Source organism: Artemia franciscana, chromosome 15 (assembly GCF_032884065.1).
Source record: "Artemia franciscana chromosome 15, ASM3288406v1, whole genome shotgun sequence".
Lineage (NCBI taxonomy): Eukaryota > Metazoa > Arthropoda > Branchiopoda > Anostraca > Artemiidae > Artemia > Artemia franciscana.
Window position 1 is genome coordinate 15,653,461 of NC_088877.1, and position 27,606 is coordinate 15,681,066.

Sequence of the window (27,606 nt, forward strand, 5' to 3'; positions counted from 1 at the left end):
ATTTGTCATGGGGGAAGAAAATTTCCATGAAGGGAGGGTAGGATTTACTAGCATTACTTAAAAAAATGAAAAAATAAATAAGAAAAAGTTTTTTTCAGCTGGAAGTAAGGAGAAGCATTAAAACTTGAACGAACAGAAATTATTACCCATATGAGGGGCTCATCTCCTCCTAATACCTCCCTCTTTATGCTAAACTATTTTTAGTAATTTCAACTATTTATTCTACGGCTTTTGTGATTCAGGGGTCATTCTTCATGAATTTGACAAAATTTAAGCTTTAGTGTAAAGAGGAGGTACTGACGAGGGGGCGAGCCCTCTCATATATGTAATAAAAACATGAGAACACAAAAGTTCTTTACGTTAGCTAATTTATAAGTTACGTATATCTTTTACTAATAAAAAGATTTGTAAAAAATTAAAAGTTCTAGTTGCCTTTCTAATTAACCGAAAATCGGAGGATAACTAGGCTTCCTCCCCCGCTCTTTTTTTCTCAAAATCATACCATCAAAATTATGAGAAAGGCATTTATTAAAAAAACAATAAATATGCAAATTTCGTTTTAATTATTTCTCTGCGGAGAGCCAAAATCAAAACATGCATTGATTCAAAACGTTCAGAAATTAAATTAAAAAAAAAAAACAAGTTTTTTTAACTGAAAGTAAGGAGCGACATTATAACTTAAAACGAACAGAAATTACTTAGTATATGAAAGGGGCTGCTTCCTCATCAACGCCCCGCTCTTTACGCTAAAGTTTTTCACTGTTTTAAAAAGAAGAGTTGAGAGAAAGAGTCAAACTTTAGCGTAAAGAGCGGGGTGTTGATGAGGAAGCAGCCTCTTTCATATAGGAAGTAATTTCTGTTCGTTTTAAGTTTTAATGTCGCTCCTTACTTTCAGTTAAAAAAACTTGTTTTTTTTTTATTTATTGACATTTAGAATCGCATATATTAAAATTTAGCCTACCTGAAGAAATCTGGGGTGCCGACACCTTGCTAATTCCTTTACTCCTTTTCGTAAAATATCTGAAAGAGTATCCTTCTTTTTCAGACGATGAATACGGTCACATCCCCTCTTATCAAATAAGAATATTGAAAACTCCTGCAAATCAAAGAATAGTGTTATTCCTTTGAAATACAACAATTTATCTATATACATCACTAAGTAGTAGTGTAATAAATAAGTAGTATTAGTAGTAGTGTTTTTACGTGTATCAATTTTGAAAAAAATTTCCCAAGATAAAAGTTTTTTTAAGAAAAGTGAAGGGTTACATTAAACCAAAGAAGAGTAAAAATCAAGTCAAATAATATTTCGAGCGACGAAAATCACTATCAATAGATAAATGACTCCAAAACGACAGCAAATCACAACAAAAATGGGTTGAACTTAAAACAAACAGTAACTACCAAGAGGAGTAGGGCTATTTTGGAGAGAGAGAAAACATTTATTATTAAACCAATACAAAACAGTAGAGGCCAGAACACAGTACTGAATTATTCATTTACATTTACATAGATTGTAAAAACTAGAACATTATTTCCACTTCGCTGAAAACAATTTTCAAGTTATATGTTTTCATTTCCCATAGCATCAAAAAAAGAAATCACCAGAATAATCAAGATTAACGAAAATAGCATATGAATATGGATTAAAATTACAGATTGGGAATTGAAATATATACTGAATTTCATTCCTGAATGTCCCAACAATTTTGGATGTATTGAAGTTAAAAAGAAGACGTTTAAATTAATTTTTGTTTTTCAATAAAGTCAAATTACGTTCTGGTCTTCACAAATCGCAGGGAACGTAACTCCTACTTGCTCGTTCTAAGTTTGAATTTGATGTTTTTTGTGCTTTCTGTTCATTTTGGGCTTTATTTATCTGTTGATAGCTATTAGTGATTGTTTTACGCTTGTATATTTTATTTGGCTTTATTTCCACTCAAATTTAGCCTAATACAGTTCTATACTTTTCTTGTGAAGAACTTTTTTCATGGGAAAAGTTTCTCAAATTAATTTTGTTCGTTTAATTTGATTTTTGCTACAAATTTTAATTTTACTATAGTAATTTGGAAGGATGGGTACGAGATGTTTCACAGTTAAAAAAGTTTGGAAGAATAGAAAGATAAGTCTGCAAACCAAGATTAGAATATTGGAAGCTACAGTGATGACAGTGGTCGAATATGGCTTTGAAGCATGGGTGCTCCGAAAAGCGGATGAAGATTTGCAATTATGTTTTCCAGAGAAATTGCCTACGGATTGTTCTGGGTACTCGGCTGACTGACGGTATTTCAAATAGTAGGTTGTGCGAAAAATGTGGTACAATCCTACTTTCTAGGTCTATAATGAAAGAAAGGTTGAGATGGCTAGGACACGTTGTGCGGATAAAGGATGGTAGATTGCCGCAGATTGTCCTTTTCAACCTTCTAGGGCTAAACGGAAAGCAGGTCGTCCTCGTCAGGGGGGAGGGTGTCATAAATAAAGATTTAAAGGAAATGGGAACTTCCTGGGAGTGTGTAAAGAGGAAGGCTTTGAATAGATTGGGTTGGAGGAGGAGCGTGCGTAGCTGTGTTGGCTTCAGGGTGCTCGTTGCTGCGGTGAGTTATTAGTAGTATTACGAAGAATTATATTTGAATAAATGCGTTGAAAACATGCATAACATTCGGGATTTTATACGGCTGAAGGAATTCTAATCTTATCATGCTACAACCTTGAATACCAATATAGTTTAATCAGCCATACCCCTTCAAATGCCCAGAAAGTCTCAGCTTCATTGCTTCAACCTTCCACGAGATATCACAGATGCACCCTTCTGACAACCTTGGATGTGAATAGTGTCTTTGAATTTAATTCAGATTTTCACTAGGCATGCCTTGACTGTTGTAACTTAATACCCTTAGCCGTTCCTAAAATAGCAGCCTTCTAACCCAATTGGATGCACCTAGTGTCTTTCCATTTAGTTCAAAATTAAATAAAAAAAACAAGTTTTTTTTTAACTGAAAGTAAGGAGCGACATTAAAAGTTAAAACGAACAGAAATTACTTCGTATATGAAAGAGGCTGCTTTCTCATCAACGCCCCGCTCTTTACGCGAAAGTTTGACTCTTTCTCTCAATTCTTCCTTTTAAAACAGTAAAAAACTTTAGCGTAAAGATCGGGGCGTTGATGAGGAAGCAGCCTCTTTAATATACGAAGTAATTTCTGTTCGTTTTAAGTTTAAATGTCGCTCCTTACTTTCAGTTAAAAAAGTTGTTATTTTTATTTAATTTCTGAACATTTTTGAATCAATGCATGTTTTGATTTTGGCTCTCCGCAGAGGAATAATCAAAACGAAATTTGCATTTCTTTTTTTTTTTTTTTTTTTTTTTTTTTTTTTTTTTTTTTTTTTTTTTTTTTTTTTTTTTTTTTTTTGGCTAAATGGCTTTCTCATAATTTTGATCGAATGATTTTGAGAAAAAAGAGCGGGGGATGAAGCCTAGTTGCCCTCCGATTTTTTGGTTAATTAAAAAGGCAACTAGAACTTTTAATTTTTTACGAATCTTTTTATGAGTAAAAGATTTACGTAGCTTATAAATTAGCTTACGTAAAGAACTTTTGTATTCTCATGTTTTTATTACATATATGAGGGGGTTCGCCCCCTCGTCAATACCTCGCTCTTTACACTAAAGCGTAAATTTTGTCCCAATTCATTAAGAATGACCCCTGAATCACAAAAGCCGTAGAATAAATAGTTGAAATAACTAAAAATACTTTAGCGTAAAGAGCGAGGTATTAGAAGGAGGTGACCCCCTCATATGGGTAATAATTTCTGTTTCTTTTAAGTTTTAATGCTGTTCCTTACTTCCAGCTGAAAAAAACTTTTTCATATTTGTTTTTTAATTTTTTTTTAAATAATGCTAGTAAATCCTGCTCTCCCTTCATGGAAATTTTCTTCTCCCATGACAAATTCTCGATGGAAAGTTCCCCCAGCATATTCCCCTCTTCTCAACCCCTCCTCCCAACCAAAAAAATCCTCCTGAAAACGCCTGTACACTTCCCAATAACCATTACTGCATGTAAGCACTGGTAAAAGTTTGTAACTTGTCGCCCCTCCCACGGGGACTGTGGGGGAGTAAGTCGTCCCCAAAGACATAGTTATAAGGATTTTCGACTACGTTGAATAAAATGGCTATCTCAGAATTTTGAAACTCTGACTTTGGGAAAATAAGTAGCGTGGGAGGGGGCCTAGGTGCCCTCCAATTTTTTTGGTCACTTAAAAAGGGCACTAGAACTTTTCATTTCCCTTAGAATGAGCCCTCTTACAACATCCTAGGACAACTGGGTCGATACGATCACCCCTGGAAAAAAAAAAAAAAAAAAAAAACAAAAAAAAAAACAAATAAACACGCATCCGTGATCTGCCTTCTGGCAAAAAATACAAAATTCCACATTTTTGTAGATAGGAGCTTGAAACTTCTACAGTAGGGTTCTCTGATACACTGAATCTGATGGTGTGATGAGTGAGGCTCGTAACTTTTGATGGGTAAGACTAAAATTGATGAAACTTATATATTTAAAATCAGCATTAAAATGCGATTCTTTTGATGTAGCTATTGGTATCAAAATTCTATTTTTTAGAGTTTTGGTTACTATTGAGTCGGGTAGCTCCTTACTTAGTTAGTTAGTTTGTTACTTACTTAATTAGTTATTACTTACTTAGTTAGTTAGTTTGTTACCACGAACTGTTTGATTCCCAACAACATGCCTAAAGTTCACAGACGACCTTTGGACAATATATATATACACTTAATTTATATTGGTTTAGTCTGTACCCCTCCAACTTTCCTTGATAGTTTCAAAAAAATATTTTATTCTGTTTCTAATATATTGCACCTGCGCCATTTCGACAACCTGGATGTACTTAAACTATTTGAACTTAGTTCAATAGTAGTCACAGTACTAGTAGTAGAAGTAGTAATAGTAGCAATAGTAATAGAAGTAATAGTTGTAGTAAAAGTGCTAGTAGTATTAGTCAGAGTAGTAGTAATAGTAGCAGTAGTAGTTACAGTAGCAGTTGCAAGTAGTCACAGTTGCAGTTGCACGCAGTAACAGTCGTATGTAGTCGCGGGCGCAGTCCCATGTAATCCCAGGTCATCCACGAGTAGTTCAAAGTAGTCACAGTCAAAGTGGCAAGTAGTCGCAGCTATTATAGCTGTGTAATATTTTTGCGTGAATGTTTATTACTGATATATACTAGCATAGCAGCTGTTGTTGCGTACTTGTAGAGAATAGTGTTTTGTTTGTATTTTGTCAGAATCCAGTATGTCCGTTTGTTCTTGATAGAGGCTTCAGAAGTAGCTACTAAACCATTGAGCCACCAAACATTGAGCTAGAGTGTCCCAGTTGTCACAGCCTTGTGTCAAATCTTCATTTAAGCTGAACAAAACTTGTATATCAATCAGTCAAACCAAGCACTCTATTAAGCAAAAGAACATACAAGGGGCAAAAGAACATACAAGGGTTCAAAACTGAGGACCGACGCACAAAAATGAAACGATAACAATGCTGGAACTTGTAGGGACAACGAAACTAGGTGATTTACAATTTATTTACTCAGGTATGAAGGATTGGGTACATAGACAGGGAGTAGGGCTCATAGTGATATGGGAATCTGCTAAGTTTTGTTTAGGCTGGGGAGGTATTAATAATAGAACACTAATCGTTCATTTTATGACTAAAAAGTACAGGATTTCAGTTATCAAACAGTTTGGGGTAATAAACTGTAAGTAAGGAACGACCCGACTCGATAGTAACCGAAACTATAAAAACGAAATTTTGATATCAATAGATATGTCAAAAGAATGGGATTTTTATGCTGATTAAATATATAAGTTTCAATAACTTTAGTCCTATTCATCAAAAGTTGCGAGCCTGAGTAAATTTGCCTTATTTTCGAAAAAGAGGGAAAACCCCCCTAAAATTCATATAGTCATAATGAAAATCATATCATCAGATTCAGAGTATCAGAGAACCCTACTGTACAGGTTTTAAGCTCCTACCTGTAAAAACAAACGGGAATAAAAAGTTCTAGAGCCCTTGTCAAGTGACTAAAAATATTGGAGGACAACTAGGCCCCCTATAACGCTCATTTTTTTCCAAATTCACTAGATCAAAATTTTGAAATAGCCATTTTGTTCAGCATAGTCGAGAAATCAAATAACTATGTCTTTGAGGACGACTTAGTCTTCTGCAGTCCCCGGGGGAAGGGCTGCAAGTTATGAACTTTGCCCATTGTTTACATATAGTATTGGTTATTGGGAAGCATACAAACGTTTTCAGGGGGAATTTTTTCTGAGGGTAGGGGTCGGGGGAGAGGGTTACGTGGGAGGATCTTTACATGGAGGAATTTTTGAAGGGGGAAGAGAATTTCCACGAATGGGGTGCCGGATCTACCAGACTTAATTAAAAAATGGCCTTTTAATTTAAACAGCCTTTTGATTCAAGGGGATATTCTTAATGAGTTGGAAAAAAATTCAAGCTTCAGCGTAAAGAGCGAGGTATTGATGACAAACAAACATCCTCATTTACGTAATAATTTCTGTTCGTTTTAATTTTTAATGTTGCTCCTTACTTTCAGTTGAAAAAACTTGTTTTTTTTTATTTATTTAATAGTAGTATAAGGCCTGTAGAACCGATTGACGGAGATTGTAGTGACGCATATAAATTTTACTTGTAAATTTTGCAAATAGACAGGGTCCAAGGTAGAAATATGGTCCTATTATTATGGGATTTTAACGCCCAAGATGATAGAAATAGGGATAAATGGTATCCTAGCCTAGGTAAATTTGACGTGATGGCTGGAGTAATGGATACAGACTGCTGCAATTCTGTAGATATAACAAACTAGTTATAACCAATGAAGTAGTTGGTCATAAGTTAACGTGGTATTAACGTGATATTAAGACAGCAAAGGTTATTGCTTATATAATTGTAAACCGAAGACCGGCAGAACCAATACAAGATATAAGGGTATATAGGGGTGCTTTTACTTGTGTTGAAAGTAGAGATCATTATCTAGTAGAGTCTAATGTTAATTTAAAGCTGAAATTTCGGAAGGGTAACTACCTTCCGGGAGGTTATGATACTGGTAGAATCCATGAAGAAAATTTGAGAGAAAATTTCCAGGAACAGTTGATTACTAAACTGGAGAATTAAAAATTTAACAATGCAGAAGATGGATGAACAAATTTTATGAAAATAATTTGTGAAGTTGCTGATAGTGCCTTAGGATAAAAAAGTTAGGAACGCATTTAGGAATATTAGTGAAAAAGCTTTATATTTAAAAGAGAAGAAAAGGGGTTTGCACAAGAACTATCTGGGAAATAGATCGCCTGAACGCAAGATGTATATAAGAAAAGTGGAAAAATCATTAAAATATAAAATGAAGAAGTATGAAACGGAGGCCACGGATAAAACTGCCGAGAATTTGAAAGATGCAGCTAGACGGCATAATAGTAAAATATTGTAATGGTATGTTGATAAATTTAGAGGGAGTAGTTAATCCCGACTTTTCCAAGTTAAAGATAGGAACGGGGCCACAATTAAAGATAAGGAAAGAGTCAAAGAGAAATGGGTAGAACATTTTGAGAATGTGCTAAACCGGGATAGAGTTGCAGGGAAAGATATAAAGGAAAATGAAAAACTTTGTGATACCTTGGATGTGAAGGCAGATTTGTTTTGTGATGAAGAATTAGCGAAAGTACTAAAGGGATTAAAACATAATGAGGCCCCAGGTGCTAATACTGTGCAAATGAGTTGTCCTTTAAATATGGTGGCTCTGAATTTAGAAATAAGTTACTGAAGATTATGAAAAGGAAAATGTATGAAAATTTTCTATCCCCTTTTATATGGATTATTTCGATGGACTTTGCCTTAAGGAGCACAGGAAAGGCAACGGGAGAACATAGGATCAAATGGGGAAGAAGAAATTTCCTGGACGTAGATTAAGCTGATGATTTAAGCATCCTAGATGAAAGTGTGGACTAAATGAATGAACTTATAGAGGTTTGTGACTTAAGGGTGCTGGAATAGGTTTGAAAATTAATGTTAAGAAGACCAAGTCGTTAAGCCTAGGAATAAGTGAAGATGAAAAGGTGACGTTGGGTAACGAAAAGATCGATCAGGTGGGCAGCTTCACTTACCTTGGTCGTATTATTAGTAAAGACGGTGGGGGTAGCAAAGATGTTAAAATTAGAATTTTTCACAGTTAAAAGTTTGGAAGAATAGGAAGATAAGTCTGCAAACCAAGATTAGAATATTGGAAGCTACAGTGATGATAGTGGTCAAATATGGCTAAGAAGCATGGGCACTCCGAGGAGCGGATGAAAATTTACTAGATGTTTTGTATCCGTAAGAAATTTGAAATTTTTCACTGCAGAGAATCACTTTTTATAATTGTTTTGCATCAAATCCAAATGTTTTATCTAGTTGTTTTGCCATAATGAAATTATCTTTCAATAATCTCTTTAATGTAATCATTACTAAGCATTTTTAAAAGTGGAACTACCTCCTCTATAGAATATTCTCTTACGAGATTGCAGTATATCTTCACTGCTTGGAGTATTTTCCTACTTAGCAACATGCATTTATTTAACTTTAATTTTCAATATTTCCACCTTTGGGTTCTATGACAAAGGTTTCCCTGATTAGATGGGCTTTGAAGCTTACTCACCTTGTTTTACTGGTTAGAAAAGCAAGTTAAACGCTTATGAGATTTATGATTAATGTAAAATTCTACACGTTTGTAGAAAAAAAGAATTATTGCACAATTGGAGGCCAATAAAAAATTGATGACCTCTAATTGAAAGTTATCACACTTGTAATGTATTTTTTTATATAAAAATTTTATTTGTAACATAATTCGTATAATTCGTAATATTTTCTTTTTATAACATAATTCGTGGTGCAGTGCAGAGCAGCCGAATATCCCACAAATCCTTTCCAGCTTATTCACTCGGCGCTATGTTCCTGATGAACCTTCCCTTGCAAAAATCAACAGATAGCTATGGTAAAATACCCCTGTCTGAAAGTCATGTAAAAATACACGTGAGTCGAACAACAAAACTTTTCTAAAGTTCGTTTTCTAAGGGGGTTCCTACTTCAGTTAACCAGTGCAAGCTGTGTGGCTTCACTTTTGTCTCATCATTTCGAAAAACGGTGACAAAACAGAGCAAGCTTCACAGAAGGAGGTGAAGTGCTCCAGTTCAGAGAAATTAAAAAAAAATAAAATTAATAAATCAATATGTTCTAAGGTAATGGCTTTCAACTTTCACGTTTGACGGAATTGAAAAAGTTTTCAGCGACAAATTGCCAAACTTTTAATTACTTTTTTTTCACCAACTGCTATACTTCTACGGAAGTCAAGCATAACCTATGAGCATTGGTGTAGATTTATATACTATGCCACATTTATCAGCGTTGAAAATTGGAATACTTTTAGAAAAAAATCAACATAAAATAATCGTAAACTTTGAAGTTATTTTAAAAGAAATAAATAAGAAAATCTGCTGTTTAATAAGACTAGATCCATCATGTCTATTTAAAAGGTGTTTGAATTCCGACTATCTGTAGCCCTATCTATTTTTAATTAAGGAAATTATCATCTATTGCAAAAATTTTTCTTTTTTCTTCTTTTAGGTATGATGAGTGTTAGTAAGAGATACTAATAAGATTCCTGTATTCGTTTTTGATATTATGGCAACTTTGTCTTATAGATTAAAATAAGTAAAGTTTTATATTCTATTTTTACAGCGATGCTTCATATACAAGGTCTTTGCTAGTGCCTGCCTATGATTATAGTCTTTACACTCATATTAGCATAATGAATTTTAATTTGAATCTCAAAATACATAAACTATTTAGAGATTCACAAACATTTTCTTAAAATAGAAGAGAAATGAAATGATTTTTTTTTATTTGTTCAAAGCTTATTTAGTCTTTTTTTAATTTAGTTTATTAATAATAGTAGCTGAAAGTGTGCAGAATGTGTTAACTAATACAGTAAAATATTAATTATGCTGATTAGAGGGGTCGCAATCATGGGAAATTCTCTTCGTTAAAAATCCATCCCCACGAAAATCTTCCCCCTGAAAAATGTCAGTATACTCTCCAATAACAAAATACAATATGAAAACAATGGGCACATTTCACGACTTGTGGCCCTTCCTCTGGGGGCTCTGGCTGGTCATGTCATATCATCCTCAAAGACATAGTAAATGGACCTTTAACCTGTACTGAACAAAACGGCTATCTCAAAATTTCGATCAGACTCTTTTGGTTGAAACAACCGTCAGAGGAGGCTAGTTACCCTTCAATTATTCTGCTCACTTAAGAAGGGCACTAAAAATTTTAGTTTCCTTTCAGATGATCCTTCCCCAAATCTTCTAGGACTATTAGCTCGATAATATCATCCCTTGAAAAAAGGATCAGCGATCTTTCTTCCGGCAAAAATGCAAAATTCCGCAGTTTTTAAACATTTGATCGTGAAAATTTTACAGTAGTGCTCTTTGATAAGCTGAATCTGATTTCGTGTTTTTCAATAAGATTCCTTAACTTCTTGAGAACATTTCTCCCCTTTTTTGAAAATAGGCAAGTTTTCCCAGGCTCGTAACTTGATACCGGGCACTGTTATACTTAATGAATTTTATTTATTTGGAATCAGGATAAAAAGCCAAATGTTTTGATCTATCTATTGCTATCAAATTTTTTTTTAGAGTTTAGGTTACTATTTTAGAGTTACCACGAACTGTTTGATCAGTTCTTATCAAAATTTCGTTTTTAGGGTTTCTGTTACTATTGAATCGAGTCACTCCTAACCTATAGGTTGTTACCACTAACTGTTTGATTTCATTTTATAAAATTCTTCATGTGAAAATAAGACCTAAAGCATTTCTTTTCTTTCGATTGAATTTTCACCAGCATTTTAGGGTATTCTTTTAACTGATATGTGACTCATTTTCATAGGTCCATTTGATTCCTAATGATGCATGGGTAACAACACAGTTTGTCAAATATCTATGAAGAGTTTTTACTTCATTACATTTAGGAAATCTCTCTATTTTCACTCGATTTTCAGGATCACTTCAAGGTTGTTGAGTCCCAAACCACGGCTCCTTTAACACTTGGATAGGTTATGTACCTAGTTCTTGGCTAAAAAAAAAAAGTTCACTAGTTTACACGAGTGGATTTTCAAAATACGCACTTCTTTTAGTTCCTAGCTTGTCCGTTTTATTTTCTAACCATCACCCATCTCAATTAATGTTGTGCATTATTGAATATTACTGTATTTCAAATGATTAGCTCATAGTTTTATAATAATTTTATATCAGGGTCTCCTTTAAAATTTCCAAGTCTTTCTGCTGCATTGTTATAGTAAACCCCCATTCAAACAAGTTTTGCAATTGATTTTTGTAATTTTTGGCAATTGCATTATTACCGGAATCGAGCCTATTCTTACTGCTTCGATTTTAGTTTATTATGTTTCAAAAATGTGGTCACAATTCACACCAGAGCCTAATAGCTTCGCCAAAATTATGAAAATTAGTTTCTTAAACACAGCTCTAAATTTCAATCGTCTGTGATAGAGAATTTCATCCGTCAGAGAAAAACAAATACACACACAAAATCAACGAAAGAAACGGATAAGACAGTGGTGAGGGGATAGGCTCGCAGAATCTGTACTGGAGAGTTTTCTGTATAGAATCTCCAACTTTAAAGTTGTATCAGGAACTGAAAATTTGCTAACAAGAATCCCGTTTTTTGTCCAAGGTGGAAGATACAGAAGAAATTTGCAAAATTTTAAATAATTTATCCGGATTCTTTTTAAATTACCATTATTAAGAAGGGAGAAAAGACCTAAAGCAAAAAGGACAGAATGATCACAAAAAGTAAAATAAAGTTTGGTCAGCACACATCTATTATACGAAGAGGGATAGTGAAGTTATTACAGTGAAGGGGAGTAGCAGTAGTACAGTTATAGGCAGGAAACTCACATTTATTTATATTTAGTGAAAGTCCAATATCAGAGAAAGCATCATAAACTATAGAGACCATTTGGGAAAGACCCTTTTTGAAACGGCTGATCCACCGCCCTGCCTAACTCCTCTTCGTACCCTTATAATTATTTCTGGTACAGATCTTAGTTGAAGAAAAGAATTTGATTACCAAAACCTAAGAAGCAATATAACAGAAAGATTGACCCCGGAGAGAAAAAATCAGCTGACTATGGACCACACTATCAAACTCTAACGAAAGATCAAAAGCACAAATATAAAGACCAATTCACCTGGAAGAATTATAAGGTAGTGAATAAGACAGAATCTTATGCGCATGCTGACAACCCACTCCATTCCGAAAACCAAATCGGTTCTCACCTCATTAATACTTTTAGTAAGAAAAGGTAGAAAGATATACTCAATAACCTTGTTAATATTACAAGAAACAGTAATAGGTTGATAGCAGGAACAATCAGTCGGTGACTTTCCGCTTTTTAAAATTGACGAGACAGTGCCACACAGAAAACTCTAAGGTACGCTTGAAGTACATAGATACAATTGAGAAAGAAGTTGAAGGTGAAATGTAAGGGGGGGGTGCAATTTATCGGCACATCCATCTTAGAAATACCATCCTTATCTATTGAATCAGATTTTAAACGAATCAATTATGGAAGAAAAAGATATAGCCACTATGTGGCGTTGTGAAAGCGTTGTACTAAAGAGGGAGGTAAAAAGGCGAGTATATACAGAATGCACTTAATAGTCAAGCACCTAAAAAATGGAAGAATAATGTTTATACCAAACTGAAGGTGGAAGGTAGTTACTTTTCATAGTATCATCATTTAACTTGTCAGAATTGATCACTTTTCGCCAATCATTCCTCCTCACAGGGAGATACATACTCCAGTAACGTGCCGACCACAGATAACGTTTATATTCGGTTTTAGTTTTACGTCTGACATCAGCCACACACCCAAAACTTTGCAGACCACATTCATTCCATATCTAGAGCCATAGTTTCGCTTTATTTTTTATCAAGTTTAAACAAGGGTCCATTGACCAGATGGGTTTTTGTGTTCTTTTACGAAATACGTTCCAGAAGTGCGGCAGCTTCTTCTGCCTTTTTCATACACATCACAAGTTGGTTCTAATAATGTCAATATCAGCTTTACCATTCGTAGGTACCTGGTGCTGAAGAAGATTATATGGAAAAGAAAGGCTGTCAAAGTAGAGCTGTAGTTCGGTATATTTGCTTTGCTCCAGTGGCTGAATTCAAGCCACTTCGATTTTTCTCGCGAGCAATTGATTTTTGATAAATCAATATCCATTTTGAATGATGTTGAAATTGGTATGTGGTCAGTATCTTGATGGTTAACATGAACAAAAGCAAAAAAAGAGATAATGCTAGGCGAGCAAATAATACGGTCAATATCACTTGTACTTCCAAAGCGATTAAAATATGAAAATTTGTGTGATTTGGGTATAACGCGGTAAAATGGAAGATATTTAAAAAGCGAATCACTTTATCGATTGACATCAGTATTAAGGTCCCCAGTTATCATATATTTTAGAGAGTTTGACAGTACCTGATTCACAAGATTCTTCAGCAGACCACAAGCCTTTGCGAATTTAGTCAAGGATATGATTAAATATCCTTCATATGGGAGATAAGAATTTATAAATACGATACTGCTGACATGCACAGCCAAAAAAAATCGTCGGAGTAGAAGATTACTGGGGAGGGTAGATGAATGTCCCGTTTGAAGACAAAGGCTAGTCCATCGCCAGTAACTTTTGCTGAACTCGGGAACACAGTATGTTGCTGAATTCTACGCAAAAATTCAAACTTGAACCAGTGAGAAGATGCTCTTAGAGAAATACCAAATCGTAGGGACCGTACAACTCATCAATAATAAAATCCTGTGCCATTTATATTAAACGAAATAACTGAGACCAATGCACTCATGGTTGAAGGGTGGGGTTGCACTTTATCCAATATTTAATATCAGTAGTTTTATCCGCAGTAGTATCTCAGTAGTTTTATCTGCCAAGCAAAGGAACGGCATGAATGAAAAAATATAGAATTTTCGAAAAAATTAAATAACGATTCGGTATTTTTGCTGTAGTTTGAAGAAAAAATCCACATTGGAAAAGGTAGCTGTTTAATCCTAAATAATTTTTTATAGACAATAATTTAGCAATTAATAAATTTTTTTAAACTGATTGGCATAGTGTTGTAAATGCCGGGGCTTCCCCATGGCCACTCGGCGCATTCCTGGTGGCAATGGGGAACACCCTACAGATATGTGGAGTACCTCCATAGGAGGCAAGGACAAAAGGGTGATTCGTGAGTTACAAATCTTCTCCCAGTAATGGGATAAATTGCATGGTGACTCAGAACACCCACGAGGAAGGCTCCTCTATAGGAGGACAACTGCGACAGGACTTAAGATCCAGAATTATGGACAACAGCCTCTGAAAAAGGCTGCCTACAAAAAGTGGGGACCTTGCGGTCAACTGTTTTCCCGTTTGAGAAGTGACGCTCCTCGAGGAAATTACAGCCTAGTAAACGACACAGCATTCACATGGGATTGTGACTAATGGATGATTATTCTGAGATTAGTCTTTTGGCGTGCGTTTTCGGGCTGAAAAACCTCTTCCTAGCTAATTTATCTATTATTGGCAGCCAACCTGTAGTAGCATAATATTTGTAGGCATGGATATATAATGAATCGGAAGTAATCTGCTTGAGACTGTCTGTGCAGGATTTCGACTCATGGTGATAGAAAAGCATTGCCAAGTGCTGAAAACCATGTCGTGACCAAGATGGGCCCAGGATTGTAAAAGGCCTCTATTTACACTGGAGATCCGAGAGACTTTTTGCTGTCTAGTTCTAAACCGCCTTTAGCACTTCGATGTAGACTTGAGAAGATACTTTGGTCTTCGTCCTGCATTGGTATCCGAGACCATTGCTTTCCCTGAGGCAAAATTGATTTCAATAAATTAAAGAATATAAAAATTGCAACTCGGAATGTTACGATGTTCAAAAATAAATGTCGTATCAACATTTTGACTGACAAAATCGGAGGATTCGAACTGGACTTATTAGTAGTTTCAGAAACTCATATCCCGGGGGTAGGAAGCAAGAAATTAGGTGATATAGAATTTATTCTCTCAGGTAGGAAGGATGGGGTACATAGACCCGGAGTAGGGCTCATGATGAATAAGGAAGCTGTTAAGTCTATCTAGGGTGGGAAGGCATTAATAGTAGAATACTAGTCGCTCAATTTATTAATAAAAAGTGTAGGGTATAAGTTGTAGTAATATAACTACAATTAGTATATAATTAGTATAAACTAGTTATATAATAAGTATGTAGTAACTGACGGAGATGGTGACTCAGATGAGTTTTACCTATAGTAAAAGGAACAAACAGACAGGTAAAACAGACTATAGTAAAAGGACAAACTAGCCTAAGTAAACTTGGTGTAGGAAAAGAAAACAGTAGTGGCTACAGACTGCTGCAATTTTGTAGGTATAGTAATCTAGTTATAACCAATAGAGTATTTGGTCATAAAACAGCCCATAAATTAACATGGTATTCACTTGATGCTAAAACAGCTAATCCTACTGACTATTGTACTGTAAACTGAAGACTGACAGGATATATACAAGATACTAGGGTACTTAGGAGTGCTGTTTTGATCTTAAAAGTAAAGATCATCATCTAGTATTGTCTAGGGTTTATTTAAAGCTGAAATTTCAGTAGGGTATCTACATCCCGGAATTTTATGACGTTGGTAGATTCCAGAATGAAATTTTGAGAGAAATTTTCCAGGAACAGTTACTAACTAAACTAGAGAGTTTAAAACTTGACAGTGTAGAAGATGTATGGAATAATTTTAGGTAAATAATTTCTGAGGTTACTGATGGTGTCTTATTGAAGAAAGTTAGGAATGCAGCAAGAAATATTAATAAAAAAAAAAACTTTGTGTATAATAGAGAGGAAAAGAGGCTAGTATAAGAATTATCCGAGTGATAGATGAAAATAAGAGGAATGCAAAGAAAGTGGAGAAAAATTATAATATTAACTGAACAGGTGTGAAGTGAAAAAAATGGATAAAATTCCCCATGACCTGGAAGATGAGACCAGACATCATAATAGTAAAATATTCTACTGGCATGTTAAAATTACGAGAGGGAGTAGTCGATCTGGACTTGTCCCAGTTAAAGATAGGAACGGGGCCACAATTAGTGATAAGGAGAGAGTCAAAGAGAGTTGGGCAGAACATATTGAGAATGTGCTAAACCGGGATAAAGTTGCAGGAAAAGATTTAAAGTATGTGAACGAAGATTTGTTTTGCGAAGAAGAATTAGTGACAGCAGTAAAAGGATTAAAATTAATGAGGCTTCGGGGGTTGATATTGTGGTAAATGCGTTTCTTAAATATGGTGGCTCTGGGGCTAAAAATAAGTTACTGAAGATTGAGAACAGTACTTCTGAAATTTATCTAGCGATTTTATGAAAACCCTAATTAAACCCATATATAAGAAAAGTGTGACAATTATAGAAGTGTGATAATTATTGAGGCATTGGCCTAGACTCTATAGGTAGCAACTTAATTAGTAATATGATACTTTTTACACTAAGAGATGCTGTAAACCAAGTTTTAAGAAAAGAACAGTGGGGTTTTGGGAAGGGTAAAGAAGATATCGAACAAATTTTCACTCTTAATTTACTAATAATTGACAAGTTCTTGAGTTGTACTACACCTTTAGTTCACAGTTTAATAGATAATGTGCAAGCGGTCGATTTTGTTGATAGCTGAGCAAAGGTATTATCCGTGTATGGTATACCAAACAAATACATTAAAGTGATTAGTTCAAAGTGCGAGAATAGCATTGCTGTAGTTAAGGCAGGAAGTTAGGTAGGCAGTCGGTTTCGTACTAAATCAGGAGTTAAGTAGGGCTGTGCTCTATCCCTCTTTATATGGATCACTTTGATGGATTTTGTTTTAAGGAGCACAGGAAAGGCAATGGGAGAACATGGAATAAAATAAGGAAGATATTTTATGCTGATAATTTAAGCATCCTAGATGAAAGTTTGAGAAAAAAGAACGAAAATTTCGAGAGTTAATGGTGCTAGAATACTACTACTACTACTAATAACTCACTGCAGCACCAAGCCGCCTGAGGCCAACACAGCTACGCACGCTCCTCCTCCAACCTAATCTATTTAAAACCTCCCTCTTTACACCCTCCCAGGAAGTTCCCATTTCCTTTAAATCTTTATTTATGACATCCTCCCAACCCAGACAAGGACGACCTGCTTTCCGTGTAGCCCCAGACGGTTGGCCAAAAAGGACAATCTTCGGTAATCTGTCATCCTTCATCCGTAGAACGTGGCCTAGCCATCTCAACCTTTCTTTCATTATAGCCCCAAAAAGTAAGATTGAACCACACTTTTCGTACAACCTACTGTTTGAAATACGGTCAGTCAGCCGGGTACCCAGAACAATCCGTAGGCAATTTCTCTGGAAAACATCTAGTAAATTTTCATCTGCTTTTCGGAGTGCCCATGCTTCAGAGCCATATATGACCACTGTCATCACTGTAGCTTCCAATATTCTAATCTTGGTTTTGTAGGCTTATCTTCCTATTCTTCCAAACTTTTTGTAACTGTGAAAAAACACCCTGAGCTTTAGCTATTCTACTTTTAACATCATCACTGCTCCCACCATCTTTACTAATAATACTACCAAGGTAACTGAAGCTCCCAACCTGATCAATCTTTTCGTTACCTAATGTCACCTGTTCATCTTCACTTATTCTTAGCCTTAGTGACTTAGTCTTCTTAACATTAATTTTCAAGCCTATTTTAGCACCCTGAACTCGTAAAACCTCTAAAAATTCCTTCATTTTGCTCACACTTTCATCTAATATGCTTAAATCATCAGCATAATCTAAGTCCAGGAGCGTTCTTCCTCCCCATTTGATTCCATGGTCTCCAATTGCCTTTCCTGTGCTCCTTAAGACGAAGTCCATCAAAATGATCCATATAAAGGGGGATAGAACACAACCCTGCTTAACTCCTGATTTAATACAAAACCAGTTGCTAACCTCATTTCCTACCTTAACCGCAGCAGTATTATTCTCGTACATAGCGCAAATCACTTTAATGTATTTTTCTAAGTCTGCGAACTAAGACTAGAATATTGGAAGCTACAGTGATGACATTTGGTTCTGAAGCATGGGCGCTCCGAAAAACGGATTGAGATTAGCTATATGTTGTCCAGAGAAATTCCCTAAGGATTGTTTTGCGTGCCTGGCTGACTTACCTTATTTGAAACAGTAAGCTGTACGAAAAGCGTGGTTCGATCCTGTTTCTACGGCTATAATAAGAGAAAGGTTCAGACGGCTAGGGCACACTCTACGAATGAATGGTGAAAGATTACTGAAGGTTGTCCTTTTCGGCTGACGTCTTGGGCTAATCAGAAAGCAGGTGGTCCGTGATTGGGGTGACAAGATGTCCTAAAGAAAGATTTAAGGGAAATGGGAACTTCTTGGGAGGGTGTAAAGAGGGAGGATTTCAATAGATTAGAATCGAAGAGGAGTGTGCGTTGCTGTGTTGGCCACAGGTGGCTTGACGCTGTGGTCAGTTGTTAGTAGAAGTAGTAGTGGTAATTAAAGATATATTGTATTGAGCAACACTGCAATGGTTAAAACATTAAACCAAAGTCGACAGAAAGTAAGGAAATCTTTAGATCCTTTGCCAATTTTTACCGAAAGAAAAATTCGTATTGTGCAGATTTTCGAAAATATTTCAAAAATTTTAAACTGTAGGCTGTACAAAAAATGTGGTTCAATCCCGTTTCTAGGGCTATAATGAGAGAAAAGTTGAGATGGTTAGGGCACATTCTGTGCATGAAGAATGACAGATTGCCGAAGGTTGTCTTTTTCGGCCAACCGTCTTGGGCTAAACAGAAAGCGGGTTGCCCACGATTGGGGTGACAGGATGTCTTAAAGAGAGATTTAAGGGAAAGGGAAACTGCCTGAGAGGGTGCAAAGAGGGAGGATTTGAATAGATTAGGATGGTAAGAGGAGCGTGCTTAACTGTGTTTGCCTCAGGCGTCTTGGTGCTGTGGTCAGTTGTTTGCAGCGGTAGTAATAATTAAAGATATATTGTATTGAGTAACACTCTAATGGTTGAAATATTGAAGTAAAGCCGACAGAAAGTAAGAAAACCATTATCTTCATTGCCAATTTTAATCGAAAGAAAAAATCATATTTTGCAGATTATCGAAAATACAAAAAAAAAAACAACTTCAATAATGACTTGGCTGTATCTCTGACAGTTCCGGAACAAATTGAGAAATTACAGCACTCATATTTATATTATTTATTGAGCTTGTTTATTTGATATAGTTTATGGCCTGCTTCTGTAATGAGAATATTTTTTCCACCGGCACGGATGGAGTCCACCCATAATTTATTGCCTCCACGTCAAAAGTATTCCAAAAAGCAAGAAAAATATATCTTGAGGAATACCAAAGCTAACCACCTGAAGATATTTAGTATTTGCATTTTCAGGAGTGAATGGATAAATTTCTTGAGAGCACCAGTGACTATAGGGAGTACATTCTTAAAGAGATTGAATGCAAAAAACAAGTTATTTAAATGCAAGTAAGGAGCGACACTAAAACTTAAAACGAACAGAAATTATTCCGTATATGAAAGGGGTTGTCCCCTCCTTAATGCCGCACTCTTTACACTAAAGTTTGACTCTTTCTCATAATTCTACGTTTTAAAACGTAGAATTGATAGATGAAGAGTACGCTTAGCGGGGGAAAATATGACAGTTCTATTATTTTCAGATTTGTGACTCACTTACAGTTCTCACCAACTAGTATCAGTGCCCTATTTGTACTTATCATAAGGTTTTCCAATAATACTTATTAATTGACCCTAATTTATTGGTACAGTCTACACATTTGGCGAGCTATCCATCCTTCTTTTTTTAGGCTACATTTTTCCGCTTCCATGATTTCGAAAGGATTCCCCCAATGCTGTGGCTCTCAATTTGTGGTGCACATATTCCTAGGAGAGCGCAGTGAGCTAGAAGGGACGCTCTGAAAATTACCTGTAGTTTCTGGTGCTTCGCTTGTACTTAGTGATTGAATATATCAAGCAGACATAACATCCACCTGATATCGTTCATACTACGCATAATAGTAGTTTTGTTCTTCAATTTTCTTTTGTTCAGAATTGTGCTCGTGTTTAAGAAACTTTCAGTAAAGTTGAAGTGTGGGATTAAAACTTTAGACGAATGGAGATCAAATTAAGATAGAAAGCAAACTTTGAACAAACAACGATTATTACAAATAAAGAATGCATCCACAAAAGGAATGGAAATAACAATAAATCAATAAAATATCAAATTGAAATCCAGGAAAAAAGAACAAACCCGTCGTTTGGCTCAAATATTATTCCTACTTTACTGAAAACTAAATAGATTGCGATGAGTATTTCCAATATTTGATTATATTCACTGAGCTATGTTCCTAGGAGTTTTGTTTACTAGTATATTCTTTTATAACTTTAGAGCCAAATCTACAACAAAAAGAAAAAATATGATCAAAATATACAATCTTATTCCATGCGGCCTGAAACGTACATTTTTTTTTCAACGTATAGTTGAGAGTTTTAAAACCTAAAACGAGTATATATAAAGTTAAATAATAATCTAAACTTGAAACAAAGATAAACTACTACGGATAATTACATGAAAATTGAAAAAAAAATAATGAACACAACATAAATTAAAAAATGAACAAAACAGATACTCGTAAGGATGAGTAGATGAATTTAACAGAAATTAAGAAGAGTAATCAAGTCAGAATTTAAACATACAAGATTAAAAATATACAAATAAGAGAAAGGCCCAGGGTAGCCTTTTTGGCTTATAGCTTGTTCTCATCCCATTCGGGAACTATCTGCGTTTCTTTTGGTCCCAGATGGGCTGGTTGCCAAAAAAAAAAGAATCTTCACGGAATTGAAATATTGGATTTCAATTTAAGGTTTTTGAGAAAATTAGAATATTCATGTCCAAAGGATAAGCAGTAGGTTTTGGGATGAATGATTTAATAATGTTTTAAATTTTTAGCATATGATTTTAATAATCTTACAGAGCTAGATTATGAGGTCCTTCTGGCCTTACTTGACCCTACATATTTTCTTTTCATATTAGGTTTTCCTTTATTCAGGGACATACGGCTCTAAGCTTCAAAATGATGAGGACGACCCGGTGTCTCAGGACACATGCACTCTTACAAAAGCGTGTGGTTGACTTTCACACTTTGCTATTGTTGTGGTGGTTATTTTTTATAAATTCGTACTTTTAAATTGTAATTTTTTAAACATACAAGAAAAAAAAACAAATAAGAGAAAGGCTACCCCCAGCATAGCCTTTTTGGCTTATAGCCTCTTCTCGTCCCATTTGGGAACGATCTGCGTTTCTTTTGGACCCAGATGGATTGCCAAAAAGAACAATCTTCACGAAACTAAAATACTGGATTTTAATTTAAGGTTTGGAGAAATTTTGAATATTCATGTCAAAACGATAAGCTGTAGGTTTTGGGATGAATCATTTAATAATGTTTTAAATTTTTAGCATATGATTTTAATAATCTTAAAGAGCTACATAAAATGAGGTTCTTCTGGTCTCGCTTCACCCTACATATTTTCTTTTCATTTTAGGTTCTCCTTTATCCAGGGACATACGGCTCAAAGTTTCAAAATGATGAGGACAACACATTTTTTCCCCAGGACACATGCACTCCTACAAGAATTTGTGGTGACTTTCATGCTTTGCTATTGTTGTGGCGGCAATTTTTTTTTATAAATTTGGGCCCTCTAGTGTAAAGAACGTCGAATATAAATTTCAAGCCAGTCAAAAAAATATTATTAGGGGATCCACGCCCCAGGTCTAGTTATTTTGTAAATTAGGGTTCCATTGGCCTAGAAACTTATGAATGTAAGTTCCAAGCAAGTCAGAAAAATTCTTGGGCGAAAAGAATCCTGTAAAAAAATATTAAGTCGAAAAACTCCTATAGTCTTTTTGATCGGACTTGAGACTGTAATTTTTGGACTGATCAGAATAAGTCTTGGTCAAGCTTTTGAGCCCCTCTTTGGAAGGGTTATGTCACCAAACTACTTTTTTATATGGCCAGGGGACCTATAGCTTCAAGTCTAAAACTGATCAGAAGAGGTAAGTGTTTTGGCTCTTTTCCGATAAACTAATATCCACCATCTCCAGAAAAATGTGCGTTACCCTTAACTCAGGAAATAATACTGGAAAATACCAAGTCCAGTGGAAAAAAGTCTTTAGGTCCTAATTCTACCATAATTTAGAAGGAAGGGCCTAACTGTTTTTTTTTTTTCTAATATTAGGGTCCACTTGGCCAGAAACTTAGGTAAGTTTCAGGACATTTGGAGAAAAGTATGTGAGCCTTTTTCAGGGCCCCATTTTTCAGGCAAACCCGTGTACTGTTTCCATTTCTTTGCAAATTAGGGTTTCCTTGACCCTAGGATTTCCAGATATAGGTTTTAATTTATTTTTAAAAAACATTTCATGGCCCAGTGTCTGAGGGTGGGGGGATGTGTACCACCTAAATTGTCTTCTTCATTGACCCTTTATTGGTCCTTTTAAGACTCAGGGACTTAAGGAGACAAGTTTTGAGCCAATCAAAAAGAAAATTTTCGGTCCTTTAGGGCCAATCGGAAAATGTTCTCGGACCACTTCTGGGTTCTATACATATATGGGGCCCGTACTCTAGCTAGAAAAATTTTTATGCCCCTTTAAGGCTTCCCTCCCGGGGACATCAAATTCCCTTTCAATTTTCTTGTGCCTTGGGAGCATATGCCCCCGATCTTAAATTGTCTTGTACATTGTGTCCATGGCCCAGAGACTTACAGCTTTAAGTTTCAAGCTGTTCAAAAATAAAATCATGTTGTATGTTATTGGGCCTCATTTTAGGAAGAGTCGATTTTTTCGGAGCTGATAGGAAAAATTTTTAGAAAAGGACCTTAGAAGTTTCAAATCCCAGTCGAATGAGTCCCCTTCAAAGTTTATAAAATCACTCCTTCCATAGGAAGTCGGCAGGGAAAAAATAACATGTGAGAAGTATGCGGCTCTTTATGGCAATACTTTACGTTTTTGAGGCAATGGCAAGGCTTTGCCTCTGTATAGATATAAGAAATTGCTCCAAATATGCTCAATTGTTGCTTAGTGAAAGTTGGATTGTGTATTTGACATTTTGAATGTTTACGTAAAAAGGACGAGGCTAAAAACACATGTCATTTTAAGTAAAGCACAAACGACACTTGGGCGCAATTTTGAACTAGGTTACAGACTCATAAGACTATGTAGTTTTCAATCTGAAACGCTTACTTTTTGTCGTTAGAAAGACGAGCCTTGTTATTTCCTAGCCACATCTTGTGAATATCAACTTCTTTAACGGAGCACCCTAAATTCTGAAATAAAACTACTTACACTGAATTTTACAAGATTCTTCCTACACTTTGGCTGCTAGTTCAAATTAGTCCTTTTAAAAAGCTTAGAAAGTAATAATTTTTAAAGCTTTTTACCATAACGGTTGTACAAACAAATGTGTCTCACTTTTCAGACAGAATAAGGAGATTTATGATCTGAAATTTGACACAGGAAAGTAATTAACTTTGTTGTAGATCCAGTCGTGAGAAAAAATTACACAAAAATGATGAGGGTCCAAACAGATTACATACCAAAGAAAAACTGGTAAAATTTATTATCAAGTTTGCCTTGCAAAATTCACGCTGCCAATTTCTTAGAAAGTTGAGTCATTTTATCGTGCAGAGTCTACTGCCCTGCTGAATCGATTGAAGATGTCGCAGGAGCCCATAAGTTTTCCATTTTTACATGCCCTGAACAAAGTTACTGACACCACTACTAACAACTCACTGCCATTATAAGCCGCCAGAGGCAAATGCAGCTACTCATGCTCCTCCTCCAGCCGAATCTATTCAAAGCCTTTCATTTTAAACCCTCCCAAGAAGCTACAATTCCCATTAAGTTCTTTCTTATAGCCTCCTTCCATCCTATTCAAGGACGACCTGTATTTTGTTTAACCCTAGATTGTTGGCCAAAAGACACGATCTTTGGCAATCTGTCTTCCTTCATTTCTTGAACGTGCCCTAGTCATCTCAAGCTGCCCTTCATTAACGCCCTAGAAAGCAGAGTAGAATCACGTTTTCCGTACAGTTTACTGTTTGAAATACGGTCAGTCAGAAGGGTACCCAAAGAATCCAGCAATTTATTTTATTGTCATTCTCTCAGCTTTTTTAAACCCTAATTTTCCGCGTTCTCTACAATCTAACATATTATTTCTTCAATAGTGTATAAAAAAAGTCCAGCTTAAACTTACCAGAGTTGAAAATATTAGAATATTTTGATGCAAATGCAACATGTGCGTGATACGACATTTAAAATGCACAATGTACATTTTCACGTGGTATGAATATTGCATTGGAAATGGCCTTCCTGTTTCCTGTATCGCCTTGGGAAATCCGTATCCCTGCATATGAAAATACATGCAAGCAAACAAAAAGACTATAGAAGAAACATATTTCCCAGCAAGGAAGAGAAAAACAAAATTTCAAAAAACACATTTTCAGAAGCAATTTAATGTAAGCATAAAAACAACACTAGCTGGAAAACGCCTTCCCAAGTCAAGCCTGCACCTCCCCTCCCCATGACATTTAAAGTTGTACAAAATAGACTCTGAAGCACAGGTATGAATTATAAAAAGTTGGAAACTTCACATACCTGGGGATTAAGGGCGTGTAGAAACGGCAATTACGATCTGGACGTACTTAATAGAACGACTTTGGGTTTGGGTAGAATAGAAAAATGCTTTTTAGTTGACTCCGAAAAAAATTTGCTCGATGAATGAACAAGGCCAAGAGCTTATCGAGTTGAAAAATCAAAATTTTATAAGCTAGTAACCTAGCTCCAACTCCCACTTCAGTGACATCTGAGCTTTAATGAAAACAACATGTATCCTGAATGATTTTCTTTGTCAATCCAAATTTTGAATGCAAATTCGGAACATTAAAAGAATAATCACACTTTCATAAAACACATCAATTTAGCGCGACAGCAGCAATCTGTTGGAGGTGATTATAAACGAGGTGTAGCAAGGAAATAACCAAACTGATTTTCCCACATACCAAAAATAAAAGACTGACAACCATGTGACCATGTTTACTTGCTGTAACCTAGCTCAATGCTTGAGCGGCATTAGACCTTTACTGAAATTAAGTTAAATTTTCATCAGCTTTATTTCCCTTAAGACTTGAAACATGAAAAGAGTAATAAAAACTTTATTTGGAAATACCATTGAACATGTTTATCGCAATCTCATAATATTTTTTTTCTTATAAAAAGACATATATTTTCACTATTTTTTTTTGTTTTTTAATCTGGACATGTAGAGTAGGCTATCAGTTGTTGAATAAAACTTCCTGAAACACCACCTAGATATAGATAAAGTAATCTTTTTAGTTTTAAGTAAAGCAAAATAGATCCAAAAGTGTTAAGAGGGAATCAAAGAGTAGCGGCTCTTTTCTTATTCATGGTAATTCATGCTCATTTAAAGTTTGATTTTCATTTAATGATTGCAGCTTGTCTTCGTTTAAGGTTCGGATTCTTGATTCATGATAATCTCGGTGTATTCCAAGTTTGGTTCCTTATTTGATTTGATTTCTGTCCGTATAAACCTTTAATCTTATTCTTTAAAGTTGTTGAAAGCTTGTTCAAAAGGATTTAAATTAAGAACATACGAACCCCTCTTAAAGAAAATAATTTTTATTCACTTGACAACGATTCTAGAAGGGCTTTAAGTTTGCTCGATACGTTTGATCGGAAAAAATAAGTGAATAATCAGTCATTACACATGATTTTGTTTTCCCTCCTTTTGGTTCACTGTAGACCCCTAGGGGTAGTCACCATCATGGATTTAGAGCTACCACCAATAGGAGGGTGATTTTGAATCATGAAAAAAAAACTAATATAACATTAATAAAAGACGTTTGATATCTTGCCTAAAGTTTAAGATACACTTGAATTAATTGAACTTAAATCAATTGAGAAATGTTTAATGAGCGTTTCGCTACAAACACTAATCTGACCCTTACGCTGGTTGATTAGAGCAATGAAATTCTAAAAACGTAACGAGAAAGAAAATGATGGTGTTTTTCGGCAGTTATGAACTTGGAATACTTCTCATCCTCGTTCTTTATAGAATAGGTAATAATTATATACTATTTATATAATTATACTAGCTGTTGGGGTGGCGCTTCGCGCCCCCCAAGCCCCCCGCGCGCGTAAGTCGTTACGCACCATATTAGTTACGCGCCATTGTAGTTGCGTCCCTGTGTCCCACCTGTGAATAGAGATAGATATATTTATATATATATATATATATATATATATATATATATATATATATATATATATATATATATATATATATATATATATATATATATATATATATACATATATATATATATATATATATATATATATATATATATATATATATATATATATATATATATATATATATATATATATATATATATATGTATATATATATATATATGTATATATATACATATATATATATATATATATATATATATATATATATATATATATATATATATATATATATATATATATACATATATATATATATATGTATGTATATATATACATATATATACATATATATATATATATATATATATATATATATATATATATATATATATATATATATATATATATATATATATATATATATATATATATATATATATATATATATATATATATATATATATATATATATATATATATATATTTAACTACGTAAAACATGCGAATATACAACATTCTTCGCTGTCCCATTGTCTGTGCATATAAATAGATTGTCAGGTTTACTGACTCTTGAACATGCAACATATAATTGTCCATGGGAAAAACAATCCGTATTCAGATCTATACCTCATTATTCTAATGATGTATCCCTGTGTCCCGGTCGTCATTTATATTCCCTGTGTCCCGGTCGTCATTTGTGTCCCGGTGTCCCAGTTTGTAATTTCTCTTTGAGTGTCCCGGTCGTCATTTATATTCCCTGTGTCCCGGTGTCCCGGTCGTCATTTGTGTCCCGGTGTCCCGGTCTGTAATTTCTATTCGAACAATCCCTGTGTCCCGGTCGTCATTTATGTATCCCGCCTGTGCCCCCGGCGTCCCCGTTGTAGTTGTGTCCCTGTGTCCCGGTCGTCATTTATATTCCCTGTGTCCCGGTCGTGATTTGTGTCCGGGTGTCCCAGTCTGTAATTTCTCTTTGAGGTTCCCGGTCGTCATTTATATTCCCTCTGTCTCGGTCGTCATTTGTGTCCCGATCTGTAATTTCTCTTTGAGTGTTTTTTCTTTTTAGTTTTTTTTAGTTTTTTACCTTTTTTCTTTTTTCAGTT

The 27,606-nt window shown here is 35.0% G+C and overlaps 1 protein-coding gene across 1 annotated transcript in view; it reads right to left on the reverse strand.

The window, feature by feature from the left end:
* LOC136036541 (SCY1-like protein 2) overlaps nt 1–27,606 on the reverse strand; it is a 116,366-nt gene that overhangs the window by 72,008 nt on the left and 16,752 nt on the right. The window contains exon 2 of the mRNA XM_065718846.1: nt 962–1,096. Within this exon, the coding sequence (XP_065574918.1) occupies nt 962–1,096 (135 nt within the window). The remainder of the gene's footprint in view (nt 1–961; nt 1,097–27,606) is intronic.